This window comes from Anolis sagrei, chromosome 2 (genome assembly GCF_037176765.1).
Source record: "Anolis sagrei isolate rAnoSag1 chromosome 2, rAnoSag1.mat, whole genome shotgun sequence".
NCBI lineage: Eukaryota > Metazoa > Chordata > Lepidosauria > Squamata > Dactyloidae > Anolis > Anolis sagrei.
The window spans coordinates 158,931,191-158,946,879 of record NC_090022.1 but is presented as its reverse complement, the minus strand read 5'-3'; the positions used below and the strand labels follow the sequence as shown (position 1 = coordinate 158,946,879).

At 39.5% G+C, this 15,689-nt stretch overlaps 1 protein-coding gene across 1 annotated transcript in view; it reads right to left on the bottom strand.

Moving 5' to 3' along the window:
- Positions 1 to 15,689, bottom strand: part of C3 (complement C3) — a 76,002-nt gene that overhangs the window by 29,189 nt on the left and 31,124 nt on the right. The window contains exons 17-24 of the mRNA XM_067463984.1: positions 14,893 to 15,093; positions 12,088 to 12,199; positions 8,864 to 8,949; positions 7,515 to 7,654; positions 5,183 to 5,395; positions 3,799 to 3,862; positions 2,391 to 2,477; positions 1,684 to 1,887 (exon numbers count right to left, since the gene is read on the bottom strand). Of these exons, the coding sequence (XP_067320085.1) occupies positions 1,684 to 1,887; positions 2,391 to 2,477; positions 3,799 to 3,862; positions 5,183 to 5,395; positions 7,515 to 7,654; positions 8,864 to 8,949; positions 12,088 to 12,199; positions 14,893 to 15,093 (1,107 nt within the window). The remainder of the gene's footprint in view (positions 1 to 1,683; positions 1,888 to 2,390; positions 2,478 to 3,798; positions 3,863 to 5,182; positions 5,396 to 7,514; positions 7,655 to 8,863; positions 8,950 to 12,087; positions 12,200 to 14,892; positions 15,094 to 15,689) is intronic.

The window sequence follows — 15,689 nt, the reverse complement described above, 5'->3', positions numbered from 1 at the left end:
GTAGGGTTAGGGGTTCAACCCCCCCCCCCAAATTTTTCAAGTAAAAAACCCCTGGTTTACCACCGCCTCCTCCTGAGAAAAATGTATAATATCACAAAGGACTACCACCTCAACCACCTCATAGGAAGCCTGCTACAAAACAGGAGCTTTTTTGTTGAGTTCCAGGGCCAGAGAAGCAGATGGCGGAAACAGAAGAACGGCCTGCCTCAGGGGAGCGTGCTTGCTCCATCCATGTCCAACATCTACACAAATGACCAGCCACTGCCAGAAGGGACAGAGAGTTTCATCTATACTGATGATCGTGTGTAGCTGCACTAAGCAGAGTTCCCCTCCTGGGTTGCCTCAAGGAAGACACATTCTGTAGCAGAGGAGGTTTGCCCTCCCTCGCCCCACTTTAGAATAAATTCTTAATAAGTTGTTGCCTGGGAGAGTCACACTCTTTTCTCAAGCCTCAAGTCATGATTGCTAGGCCACAGAGGAAGGTTGCAGACAACTGTTCTTTTAAAATAATGCTTAATGAATTGTTGTTTGGTGGAAGTCACACTCTCTCAGCCCCAGGAAGGCGCAGGCAATTCCACTCATTAACTGTGTCTTCATATACTGAGGCCTATGTTTTATTGAGTGTCTTGTGTCAGGAGTTAAGCTTTGACCTCATGTTATGCCTCATCCTGTCATGGCTTTCCCCCTGCCTCATCACATGGGGAAAGCCTTTTTTTGGTGGCTCAACCCATCTTTCCTTATGAAAAAATGGGGAGTCTGCTGTTGTCTGCTGTCACCATTTTTGGCTGCACTTCAGTCATGGAGTTGCTCTGGAAGTAGGTATCCAGGGTGTGATGGGAGTCATCAGGTTCCATGGCTAAAGACTAAATATACTGTTGCGCTGCCAAAATTAAGGTACACATGAAGAGGTCCTAATTTAAGTATCAGACATACTGTAAGAGTATGAGGAATAATGAGGGAACCACCCTTAAGGGAAGGAAACCATATTTCCTTAATCCAATAGAAAGATATACAAGCCATGGCTCAAGACATGTTGATGACCATCAACTGAGTGGCTGTGAGGGAGATGTGTGAGATGGGTGGGACTGAAGGACAATAAAAAGGAAAGATGCAGAGAGAGATATAAGGAGGAATACAAGAAAAAATGGGAGGAGATGCCTTTGAAACTTTCTGTGAAGAGACTGCAATAAAAGAACTATTGTGATGCCCTTGACCGGCTTGCCTGCTTTTGCTTGAAGACTGTTATACTGTGTTTAGATTACCCAAATGACAGGGGGAAATCTTTTGACATGAATGACATTCCTCTCTCCATAGAAGAGGAATAAAATGCTCTACTCACACACCTCCATCCCAAAAATCTGAAATGGTCTGAAATTCAGTGAGGCCCTGGATGAATCAGCCTAGTGCAGAGATTCTTAAACTATGGGTCGGGTCCCCAAAAGGAGTTGCTGTAACTTTATGTTGGCATCGCCTTCCCTTCTCTCTTGTGTGCATGTCTGTCTGCCTCCCCTTCTCTCTCACATGTATGTGTATTTTTCTCCCTTTTCTCCTCCCTCTGTTCTTCACCAACAAATTTATCAGGTAAAAGGGGTCACAAGTTCAAAAAGCTTAAGAAGCCCTGGTCTAGAAGACCACTGCATTAACCGGTAGAAGGAGAAGAACCAAGATGCTTGTTTGTTTTACCTTGCAAAATCTGCTTGATGGCTTCAGCCCTGCGATTCACCCCAACCTTTTCCCATTGCTCCATGGTGTCTAGGTAGTGGGTGGCAATAACCGATGGTGTCATGGTGATCATGTTCTGCTCTCCACAGCCAGAAGGTGTTATGATGAGATGTTTCAGGTTGCTTCCATCAATTGATTGTTCAACAATCTGAGCCACAGGGTCTCCTAAGAATGCACACAAAACTCATGTTAATCCCCAAGCACAGAAAACTGTGGATTGTACCTTGCAGGACTGCTCTCCCACTGTTCTAGAACAAAATCACTCACTTGGCATCAAAAGTAAGTACAATTTCAGTTTTCAGCCCTAATGCAAGTGTAATTTCCAATGTTATACAGGATACAGCAATTGTTGCTGTATGAATCAGTGGGGACCTGTGTCTTCTGCATCAGCAGGAGGGTGAAACTGCTCTGGATTTCAGTCTGAACTTCAAAGAAGCTATCCAAAGTACCAAGAATAGGCTTAGTTAGTTAGCACCTTGGATGACTCCAAACAGAATTACAGCCTCACAGTCCTGGAAACTTGATGGGAATAGTTTTGCCCACACTCAAGCCCTGCTATATGGATAAAAGTGCAGTGAGTGTATCTAGGTGCTGGTGGGTTTGAGAAGAGGTTTGGGTTGGAAGTTCACTTCTGTACTTCTATAATTCTGTATAAAGCAAGCTCTTGCCTTGGACGCTGATTTTGGTCTCTGTTTCAGTTCCAGGAACAATGTCTTCTAAGGGCTTAGCTTTCACGAGCTCTTCTTGGACTCCATCTTGGGGTGGGGGGTGGGGCAAGAAAAAGTGGAAAATTACAAATCAATGTGTGTGTGTTATTTGCACGTTATTATTTTCTTTCTCACCCCCATTTTAAATTTATATTTTAACATAAAAACCAATAAAGAACAGAACAGTGCATACATATATGTGTGTGTGTGTGTGTGTATACACACACACACATACATATATACGTACATAAATATACTTAAACAATAGAACTAACCACGCAATTTCTCTCACAAACAACCTATTCTAATTACATGTAAATCTAAAATAGAAACATGTATACAATAGTTTAGAAATTATTTTCTGCTTCCCTTTGTTGGTTTCTCTGTCATATAAGACTTTCCTTCCACTGTATATCCAGCATTTTTTTTACTTCTCCTTGGTTATATAATATCAAATTAATATCCCAACCCACTATAGATTGAACTTTTTTTTAGCTTCTATATCTCAACTGTCCAAATCTTCTATAGTTTGCATGTCTGCCTTTTTCCATCACTGAGCATATAGGATTCTTGCCACTGCTAAAAAGGAAGAGTTACTTCTTTTGTCATGACTGTTTTAAACATATGTAGTTCTCTTGTTGGTGGAGCAGTGAATCTGCTCCAGGTGTAGCGGCAGACAGCAGCCTGTCCGTTGGGATGCAAATGGCGCGGAAGAACAATACCAGGCTCCAGCAATGTTTCAAGTTCAGGCTTTACTGTTTCCAATGGGAAAGGGAGAGAAATCTCAGCACGGAGCTGAATAAAATGGTTTTCACATCCCATGATTTGAACAGAGCACATATTTATACCCAGTTGCTTTTATAACTTGTTGACAATAATAAATTATTAATACATAGAAAAACATCTTAATCATGAAGTAATTCATTTCTTATATTTAAGGTGTCTAAATGCTATATTTCTCTATGTAATTTCTCCTTTATTACTAGTCTGAGCCTTTAAAAAACCAGAGTGATGAAGCTCGTTTGCAAATTATGTTGAGTACCTTGGAGAGTGTTTTAAACCAAATCTAAAGTTGACCAAAAGCCGATTTGTAACCCTTTTGGTACTAATTTTGGAGAGTGGTCCCTGGTCAAACTGGTCCCTGGTCAAAAAAAGGTTGGGAGCTGCTGGCCTAGAGTGTCAGGCAAAGGTCTCTTCTTATTACTTGCTATCCCACTATTTTAACTGGATCAGCCAAAGACTCAATCTTTTTATATTGATATATCCACTGAAATCTGCTTTGGAAAACATTTAAAGAAGATGGGTGAAAAGCTTAAGCAAAAAACAGAGCTCAAGAAAGGAAACCCTTATAAGAATGGCTTTCACTCACTTTTTCCTCTTGTAGATGGTTCCAATTGAATGACATTCACAATTGTTCTTCGCATCCCTTCAGGCTGGCAAAGAAGTAAATACAATGCTCATGGTGAGGGTCTCCCCAGAAATAAAATAATGCAATCACAGCAGCAGAAAGAAACTAAAATGGCAACATAGAATTATTGAACCCCATCTAGTTACTGGTTAAAACACAGTTTTGCTGTGCATGGACCTGCCTAAACATTTTTAAAAGCCATTGTTGAAGTCAGAGCTTTTTAAAATCCTTGCTCATTGTCCAGCAATGGGCAAATTAATGGGTTTATTTCTTCTCTTTTTAAATGGCTGGTTTCATACTTTTGTTTTATGATACTTCAGTTAATTTTATATAACTCTGGCACCATCCCTTTGTTTTTCTTTCACTACTATTTTAATCTGACTGTGCATTGGAATTATATTTTTATTTTTCTCATCTATTATTTATTTATTTATTTATTTGCACTATTTCTATCCCGTCCATATCAGCCCGGCATAGAAAGGGCGGCATAGAAAGCCGGCACAATTTGATGCCATATATAAAATACATCTATATAAATAAAAATGTAATGTTCGTTTGTGGGATTAACAGAACTCAAAAAGCAGTGGGCCAATTGTCACCAAATTTGGACACAAGACACCTAACAACCCAATGTATGTCCTTCACTCAAAAAAATTGATTTTGTCATTTGGGAGTTGTAGTTGCTGGGATTGATAGTTCACCTACAACCAAAGAACATTCTGAGCCCCACCAACGATCGAATTGAACCAAACTTGACACACAGTTCTCCCATGACCAACAGAAAATACTGGAAGGATTTGGTGGGCAGTGTCCTTTGGTTTTGGAGTTGTAGTTCACCTACATCCAGAGATCACTGTGGACTCAAACAATGATGGATCTGGACCGAACTCGACACGAAGACTCAATATGCCCAAATGTGAACACTGGTGGAGTTTGGGGAAAATAAAATCTTGACATTTGGGAGTTGTAGTTGCTAGGATTTATAGTTCACCTACAATCACAGAGCATTCTGAACCCCACCAACGATAGAATTGGGCCAAACCTCCCACACAGAACCCCCATGTGGGCCACAGCAACATGTGGCAGGCGATGGCTAGTACATTGATAAAAAGCAAAAAAGAACAATCTAAGACCTCTTGATGGAACGTAAAGGACAGGGTATAAATAACTGACATAAATAAATATACGGAATTATTAAAATTTCATATTCTTGGTATGCCCCTTTCAAAAATAATTTTAAAAGCCCCAGCAGCAGGGACAGAGCAGATGAGCCGAGGGACAAGACCGTTCTGGCCACAGTCCCTCTTTGTGCTGATTTCATGAGAGGGCCAGGTGTAATACCTACCACAACCCGGAGCTTCTTCTTCACACCATCGGACACCAAGACATTCCAGACAGCTGCTTTGACCTCGATGTCATGGAATCCCAACTCAAGAGGGACCAACACAAATGGCACTGCCGTGGAGGACTGGCCTCTGATAGTGATATCATGCCTGTAGCGCTGCTTGGAAGTGGAAGCGCTGCAGAAGGCCGGGTTGTGCATTAGCTCCACTCGTACCTGGGGACAAAAGAGAGAAGGAAGGGTTCTTTAAAAGCAGTGCAAGCAAAACAGACCAAGGGAGAAGACAGTTCCTTTTCTTGGATCTTGGCTCTTTTGCTCAAGCAGCTACCTGATTTCTATTCTGTTCCAACCTCCACATTTAGCTTTATTTCTATGCAGACCATCAAGTCAGAGTCAATCACTAAGATAAATGAAAAATTAACTTTATGGTGGAACTAAGGAACAGTAACTTAAAAATGAAGTAAATGATGAGTAGCGGGATGAGATTTTAACAAAGAGATGTGCCTGCCAGGTAGCAGAAAGCTAATTGAGGAGACTTGGGAAGAGTCAGGCTGAACCAGTTGACAATAGATCTATATGGAGCACACTGTTTTAGGATAGAAAATTAGGACCATAATGGAAATGCCCTGAGGGGTAGAACATTATATCTTATCCCCCCCTCCCCCACAAATTGCTACAAATAGACTTTCCACTCACATACATAATCCAATATCATTATTATTGGTAGTAAACAAATTCGTTGTTGCTCTTGTGTATCTTGGTCATCTCTGATTCATGGTGAGCTTCTCATAAGATTTTCTTGGAAAGGTTTGTTTTTTTTTCAAAGGGAGATTCCCTGTTTTCTTTTAGGCTGAAAAAGTGTGGTTTGCCCAAGGTCATGCAAAAATCCCCATTGAAAAATTGCCTTTCTCTTTCAGACTGGTTATAGCTGGCATCCAGCCCCTGTGTGATATGTCAGGTTGTATCCAATGACAGGTCATCGGTTGACTTTAAAGAAAATTGGAGCAACACTAACCATGTTGCACTCCACCTTGATCCATAAGGAGAGGTGGGATGATAATGATGATGATGATAATAATAATAATAATTTATTTATTTTTATTTATCCTATCAGAAGCAAACCAAGGGTACAGTTGTAATGTATTAAAAAAACACATGCACACACACAAAACAAAGCTATTATTATTATTATTATTATTATTATTATTATTATTATTTTGCAACCAGAAGTGACTTGCAGCAGCATAATAATAATAATAATAATAATAATAATAATAATAATAATAATAATAATACCAACAACATTAATCATGCTTGGAGTACCCTGAAAGCTGGTCTCCCTTGCAGGTAGGAGGAGAAGGTACTGCCTAGCAGTTTTCATAACAGTGGGAATCATTATCTTTGCCAAATGTCAGGCCAGATAGACATGATGGTCAGGAGTGCTTATTATCATCATTGGCTTATACACCAGCTGCGCACCTTCCTAGAATCCAAGGGTCTAAAGATTGTGGTGCACATGCTGATAACCCAACAGTTGGATTTCTGCTATATGCTGTACACTGGGGTACCTCTGTACCAAGTTTGGAAATTCCAATTAGTTTTTAAAAGATTTGTTACAAGAACATCTAGGAGTGAGCATATAACCCTTACCCTAAAGTCACTCCACTGGTTGCCAATTAGTTTCTGAGGAAAGTACAAAGTGTAGGTTTTGACTTACATGGGTTTGGGTCTAGGTTACCTACAGGATTGCTTTCTCCCCCTATAATCTGACGCTTAGGATACTTAGGTCCTTTAGGAGACATTTACTTCAACTATCTAGGACTTGACTGGCAACTGTTGCCAAGAAGATCTTTTGATCGGGGTGAAATGTCAGGCCAGATAGATCAGGGGTGAAATGTCAGGCCAGATTAATCCAAGCATGATTAATATTGTTGGTGGTATTATTATTGCTGGAAGAGATTTGACAGTTAAACAGGCTAAACAATTAAAGACCCATCTCTTCCTAAAGGTCTAATCAGTCAATTCTGAACTATGAATTTTAAATTGATATTTTATTAGTATTGGTGTTTTAACTCTTGTTTCTGTGTTTTTAATATATGTGTATATACTTTGTTTCATCTATGTATTTTAACTATATTGTACTCTGCCACGAGCCAGAATATTTATGGGTTCCAGTCCCTATACAGAGCCAAAATATTGCAATAAAGCAATAAAGTTAAAGGCTGTTTCTGCCCAACACAGTGTTTATATCATCTCTTTATTTCTCCCTGCTCATGTACTGCCCCATAACTTGCTCCTCAGAAGCTACAAAGCCCTGTACAAGCCCAAAGCATACCTTGATCAGTTCTGACCCATAGTTGTAGAGAACACATCGAATCTCCACCTGCTCATTCCTGACTACTGAGTAAGGAAGCCTTAGATCCATAAAGAAGTCTTTCATGACAGTTATTTCATAAGGATCAGCTACACAGATGCCTGTGTGGAAGATAAACAAAGAAGGAAGTAGATTGAGAATCAAAACCAATCATGCGCAAAGGATTTACTGCATGAAGCTGTTAGCCTGCAGCATTCCCACAACCATAGATAGCAGCAGCTTACCAGTATAGTCACCCTGTTCTGTGCACCACTGCTAACATTGTACGAGGGGTATTTTTTAAGTAAGGTCCGTTTTGTTGTAGACGCTAGTAGTTCGCGCGCATACCCCAACGAGCATGTGCGTCATGTACCGGCATGCCTCGGGAACAACTGTGCTCAGTTTCCGCTCTGTAGTTAACCTGTACAGTTCTGTTCTGTGCTTTAAAAATGTTTAAGACTATCAACTCACCCGCCGCATGTGAGGTTCGCTCAGTGATACGGTTTTTGTCAGCAAGGAACCTGCCTGCTGCAGAAATTCATCGACAGATTTGTGAAGTGTGCGGTGATACTGTTATGAGTGAAAGCAAAGTGCATAAGTGGGTACGACAATTCAAAGATGGCCGTGACAACGTCCATGATGAGGACCACTCCGGTCGCCCTTCTTTGATTACAGACGATTTGGTGGCTTCAGCAGGTGGCAAGTTTTTATGAAGAGGGTATTTTAAAATTGGTTCAGAGGTATGATAAGTGTTTGAACAAACTTGGCAACTATGTCGAAAAATAGAGTGAAGTATATACTTTCTGAAAATAAATTTACTTTTTTGAAATAAATTTTCGTTGTGTACTTATGTTCAAACGGACCTTACTTAAAAAATACCCCTCATACAATGTGATGTCTTATAAGTGCAAAATCCTATTGTTGCACTTCTGGGTGGGTGCTGTAACTCCCACTTTTTAATTTTTAAAAGATACTTCGCAATTACACAAAGTGTAAATGCAAACCGAAAAAAGTCTTCTTTTTCAAAGAAGAAAAGAAAAGGACAATCCCACTCTCTGACGTCAACAGCATGCTGCAACAGAATTCTCTAGGATCACTGAATCAGGTAGGCTGTGGCACCATGGCACAATCTGGAGTTACTGAGAGATTTTGCCAATCAACAGCTCCCTTCATCACAAGGAGATGTAAGACCAACAACAGATATCACACAACTTCTATGGCAATGTGATAAAGTCTCAAATCTCTTTCATAAAGGTTCACAAGATAGGCTTGATGCAGCCTAGCATCAGCTCCATAGTAGTTTCCTCTCAGGACCATCTAGGATACCTTACCTTTTGTTTCTGAAATGCTCACAGCCAACACCTCCCAGGTTGTGATGGAATCCTTCAGGTAAAACGACACTACCTTGGATGAGATCCTAAGTACAAGAAGAAAGGTGACTTGTCATATCTGGAGGCAGGAGTTACAATATGTAAACTAAGGTGGGAAATAGATATATCCTAATGTCTATATAGCTATTACTGGGCATATACTTCTTCCTAACATCTAGACAACTTCTCCATTTCCCTATGTGACAACTTTCCATTTATCCCTGCCAGTGGCCACCAGTGAAATAGAGTGGCAATGGGAAACAGACTAGGATATAGGAAAGCTTTCCCAGGAATCCCAAAGAAGAAAAGTGTCCACATATTGGATACTTTGCTGTTTTCAGAAGCAGAATACCCAGTTCCAGTCAAAGTTAAAAAAGAAAGAAAAGGATCTTCATCTGATCCATTTACTATCACTACTGTTCAGCAACTTTTAAGGGAGTTTTTTTTTATACAGGATGTCATTTCACAACAGATATCATCATCATCCTTTTTCAGTCTGCTCCTCAGACTTGAGCAGTCAGAAAGAAAAGGCAAACAGTTCCGGCATCAGAACTGAATGAAATCTAATTACCTCTCAACAAAAGTTTGCTCCAGGCACAGTCAGCCCATTGTATGCTAATCAAGGTGGTCAGTTGAAACATTTACACCTAGCTCCAGCAGACAAGAGTCCTTTGTCTCACCCTGGTCATTCCGCAGATATATAAACCCTTTTTCCTAGTTCCAACAGACCTCACTACCTCTGAGGATGCTTGCCATAGATGCAGGTGAAACGTCAGGAGAGAATGCCTCTAGACCATGGCCATACAGCCCGAAAAAACCTACAACAACCCAGAAATCTTTTCTCTCACACAGGAATGAAGGAAACATATCCAGAGTAACTGTGCTGCCACATAACAAAATGCACCATTCAAGATCAGAAAACAGCAATAAACAAATTACAATAAACAAAAATAAAAGAAAATAAACAAATGAAATAAAATAAAAATAAAATAAAAACAGAATTGGACCATCCAAAAATGCATACAATACATCCCAAAAACTTTCAAAGCTCCCCTGGCTTCTTCACTAGGCAAAAATATTTTTAAAAATGTACTCCCTGAATTTTACAACTCTGGATTAATCCATATGAGGTCTAAATCCCAGCTCCGGTGAGTAGTATTCTGCCCTAGTTTGACCCCACTGAAGCCACTACTCACCTATTTCAATCCAAACTAAAACACAGATTTCCTCCACACCATGTTACAACTATAAAATACGGTGTTTCTACCATGTCCACATATTAACTGTATCCAATTATTTTCAGTCATACAGCTGCATTTTTTTCTCCTTCTTGTCTTATATGTGGCTGTTATGTGCATATCCATACCAACCATCTGATTAGTTTTCCTGTCTGTTTTGTTTTCCTGACCTGCATTGGATGGTTCTCTTACCCCCTTTTCCATTTCTCCCCACTTTCACCCATAATCTCTTCATCCCACATGTGTATATGAATGAGCATATAAATACTCTGCTCTGTGAAATCCCAGGAGTTGAGTTACCTTGATACCACAGAATAAGGTCTCCATCTCCATTGAGTCCTTCCTCCTACAAGATCCTGAAAACCAACCTAAACACAGGTGACTCTCCCCCTTCATTTCTCTCCCCCATTGACCACTCATTTCCTACAACTTTGCTGAGCTTTCTTTTTCCATATCGAGAGGCATGAAAGATTGCAACTTCTGTCCTCCCCCTGTCCTGCTCCTTCCATCCACCCTTGAGATCTACACATGGCTGGGCACCCCTAACTTTCACAAATATGAAGATTCGTGTATTCCATAAAATTATAAATATTTAATTAAACATGTATTATTATTTTATTATTCTTAATTTTGTCATGACTAGAGCAACTTGAGAAACTGCAAGTCACTTCTGGTGTGAGAGAATGGGCCGTCTGCAAAGACGTTGCCCAGGGGACACCCGGATGATTTGATGTTTTTATCATCCTTGTGAGAGGCTTCTCTCATGTCCCCACATGAGGAGCTGGAGCTGATAGAGGGAGCTCATCCGCCTCTCCCTGGATTCGAACCTGTGACCTGTCAGTCTTCAGTCCTGCCGGCACAGGGGTTTAACCCACTGTGCCACCGGGGGCTCCATTTTATTATTATTAATATTTTATTATTCTTTCACACATCCCCATGAGCAGAGAATGACAGGCCTCTGGATATGGACAATGGACAAAGTTCATAGTGAGAAGGGCCCCAAAGGGCTTTTATCTTTGCATTCATGTCCAGCAAGCACGCTGTTGATTTTTTTAAGTTCAGTATATTCATGCATCCCGATATCTGCACATTTGAATAATGCAGGTATTCTGAAATGGAAGCACCTTTCCACATATTCAAAAATGTAGAGATTTTTATTTTATTTTATTTTATTTATTTTTGTCATGTCAGAAGTGACTTGAGAAACTGCAAGTCACTTCTGGTGTGAGAAAATTGGCCATCTGCAAGGACGTTGCCCAGGGGACGCCTGGATGATTTGATGTTTTTATCATCCTTGTGGGAGGCTTCTCTCATGTCCCCGCATGAGGAGCTGGAGCTGATAGAGGGAGCTCATCCGCCTCTACATGCATAAATGCATGGGAAAAAAGGAAAATTGTCGCCATGCTTGCCAGATGTGGATGACAAAATGAAGTCCTTTAGAAGCCTTCCCACCATGAATTTTACCCATTTCCCATCCTCACATAGACTGAATTTTAACTCTGAAATGGACACCTTCATTTCAGAATGATTGCCAGCTTTTGGGTATTTCAATATCCGGTTAACCACATACACATACTCATTGTAAAAACAAAAATAAAAATAAAGAAAAATTGTGACACTACACAGCAAGTGTAGTGTCACAACTGAAAAAACTTTAATTGACCTATCCACAAGTCAATATAAATACTTTATCTACCACACTGTTACTATTTAATTGTTTTTTATTTTTCGGATTGAGTACTCAAGTCACCTTGAGTCCTCACAGGGAGAATGGCGGGGTATAAATAAATTTAATATTAATTAATAATTAGAATAATTGGAGAATTCTAGAGCAACACTCTTACTGATCTACTGTCAAAGCTGACTTTGTGATCATGGAGGAATTCTATGGGACGAATCAATTTGCATTCAGTAGGTTGATATACAGAGAATACAGAAGATGCTTACCCTTGATCATTAGGAGCCTCAGTCAGCACTTTCGTTTCCCACAACCAACTCTCTGGAAATTCAGTCCTAGAGACAATATCTTCTTCTTCTGTAATAAACTCCTCATTGTCACCTAGAAAAATACAAGGCATGTGTGATTGTGATTATCTTGGTATTTATTTATTTATTTACCACACTTATATCCTACCTTTCTCAACCCCAAAGGGCACTCAGGGCGGTCATACAAAAGCAACAATTCAATGCCATATATTAATATATCGGTGAATAAACAAAAGCGTTAAAACCAAACCCATTAAAACATAGCATTAAAACATCAGTTAAAATCACATGGTATTGGGATTTCTGCTTAAGAGGGTACATAAAGTCTAAAATGTTGAATTTTTTGAAAACTTTCTTGTTCAGAGGGAAAATAATGTGATACAACTCCCTCACCTTTCCCTTTTATCCCACAAAGTCTCCATCTACTTTGAAAAAAATCAGTGAAATATTAATGAAATTTAAGGATTTGCTCTGGAAGTTACTAGGAGTGTGCAAAATTTCGTGGGGTAATTAGTAAGTTAAATAAATTCATATAAATTCATATTAAAGAATTTCAAAATGGAACTCCTCCTAATCTAAACAAAAAAAATCCTTAAATGAATTAATATTTTATTGATTTTTTTCAAAATAGACTCAGACTCTTATTGGATACAAGGGAAAGGCAAGGGAGCTGCATCACATGCTCTTTCTCAACCAATTACAGTTTGGACTTCAATCCTAGGATTCTCTGAGCCAACTGGGAATGGCAGCTGCTTCTATTTTTCTTCTTCTTTCTGCAAGCTGTGTCTCTTCTCCTCCTCTTAGTAAGAGAGAGATTTTTAAAAAAATCCTAAAAATCAGTGGATGAGCGAAACGTTCTGAAACTTGGGGTGGTGGTGGCTTAGAGTAGTAAATATTGGCTGGTCAGAATGCTAAGATAACACACCAAACAGCCCTTTTCCTTCATAAGGCAATGCAGATGAGAACTGCGTTTCTGGAGGAGATTGGGGTAAACTGTAGGGGTAACGCAGATATCTGAACTGGCTTGGGATTGTCTAATAGCTGGTCTATTTTAACCTTTGTTTTAACCTTCGTTTTTAATTTTTGTAGTTTGAAATTTTACCTTGGCATTTTAATGATGACATTTATAATTATCTTTTAACTTAATAAAGTTGAATGTATTTAGTTCACTATTATGGGAGTCCTAGGATAGTGATTATTGTCTATTTGTGTATGTTTCTGTTTTTTTAGTTTTTAATGTTGATACGGTTAGTGGACTAATCAATAAACTTTGCTGTAGTAGTAAATATGTGCTACAATTGTAGTAAGTTTCATCATGATAACCCTAAACCGAAGAGAGGGAGGAGCGTCATTATTATTATGGGAGAATAACATAATGAAAAACTAACAACATTTTCGGAACTCTGTAATAGTATACGCCCCCCCCCCCCCACCTTTGTGGGAAAGCTTGATTCCACATACTCTGCTATAATGAACTCTCCTCCGCAAATAACCTGCTTCTCCTTTATCTCACTTGAGTTTTAAATCAGTTTTTAATTCGTTTTTTTTCTTTTAATCATTACATGTAGCCTGTCCATTGTCACTGTGATTGTTTATTGTAATTTTATATTGTTATGCATTCACATAATGTTTTATGTAATTATGATGTTGTTGTTTATTATCTGCGTTTTTGGTTTGTGTTTTTGGTTTTATTTGCTGTAATTGGTTGTTTGGGCTTAGCCTCATGTAAGCTGCCCCGAGTCCCCATCGGGGAGATGGTGGCAGGGTATAAATAATAATAATAATAATAATAGTAATAATAATAATAGTAATAATAAGTTCCCTCACGGCCCCCTTATGTTTTTTTCAAAACACTTAATCAAAACAGCGGTCTCATTATTTTTGTTAAGACAAACAAAGCAGTTTTTTGAGTTGTACACACCCTTAGTAGCTAGCTACTGCTTATTGTCTCTATGTTACCCATATTTTCTGCCATCACAAGTCTGATATGGAGAGACTGTAACAGGAGTTCTGAAGTTCATAATACAGGTCCTCACTGTTGAGTGTGACTAATGGACAACCCTTGCCACCACAGAGAAGCCAATACAGTGGTCTCACTTTTTCTCAAAGGTAGACCTATCCTTAGACAATGTTCTTAGAGAATTAATGTACATGGAGTATACACAGGGGCGGCTCGTCCATTACGCAATGTAAGTGGTCGCAGTACACTTTTTTTGCCAGGGGCGCAGAGGCGCCTCTGTAAATGCCCCTCACCACCACTTGAAAAGCGTCCCCTTGGCTCACAACAGCCATAGCAGTCTGGGGGGAGCCTCGGCTTCCTTGCCTCACTGCCGGGCGATCCTCTTCCCGAAGGGGCCGGGCACTTGAGCTTTGCCTCACCCCTCTTATTCCTGCTCCATATCAATGATTGGTTGGCGGGGGGGGGGGGGGAGAGTGCACCAAAATACTGTTTGCTTACTGTTGAAAATTACCTAGGGCCACCTCTGAGTATACATCAATATTTTCTCATTTTACCCTCGTCAGAATGTCTACAAAACCATTCTTCTGCATGTTTAGGGACAAGACCTTAATCAAGATCATGTACAATTTAAATTCTTCACCTCTCAACCTCTTGGCTCATTCCATGTATACATCATGGAAAACAAATCCCCAATTTCATTCATTTCAAAAACTTCACCCTTTAATTCATTCATATTTTACACACACATACACATGTGATATTATCTTGCAGATAGCTTTGCAAGGAAATAAAGAAGTTCTACTTGCTTCTTGCCAGTTGAAGTTCTTCCTCTCGTTGATTCTGATCTCGTATGTTTTTGATGAAACGGCAACATTCGAGGAATACATTCTTGCACTCATTTTGATCATCAATGTATTCTGCACGCTTTTCACAGCTGTATCCCATTGGATTTTCAAACATCCCATCTTCACAGCACTTTCGAATCTTCTTGTCAGTATACTGAGCCGCTGGAATATATATATATAACTTTCATGAGGCATCAAAAAGGTTTCCCCTAAACTACTATTGCTAAACAGCACAGCAAATATAGCAGAAATAGCTACCCATCAAATGGGTTGTTGTAGGTTTTTTCGGGCTATATGGCCATGGTCTAGAGGCATTCTCTCCTGACGTTTCACCTGCATCTATGGCAAGCATCCTCAGGATGCTTGCCATAGATGCAGGTGAAACATCAGGAGAGAATGCCTCTAGACCATGGCCATATAGCCTGAAAAAACCTACAACAACCCAGTGATTCCAGCTATGAAAGCCTTCGACAATACATTATCCAACCAAAATTCAAATATCCTTTTTTCTACCCGGCTTCTAGAAATATATGAACCTTATTTCACTTTTTGATAGATGTTATACACTGCAAGTTTTTTCACTTTTCGATGCTACATCCTTGACTGATATCCATGTTATCCATTTGATAATCCGTTATTTGATCCATCAATGAATGTCCCATATTTATTTATTTATTAATCAGTTTTATATACCGCCACTCCCCGAAGGCTCGGAGCGGTTTACAATATACACATGTGATACATTACATATAAGATCA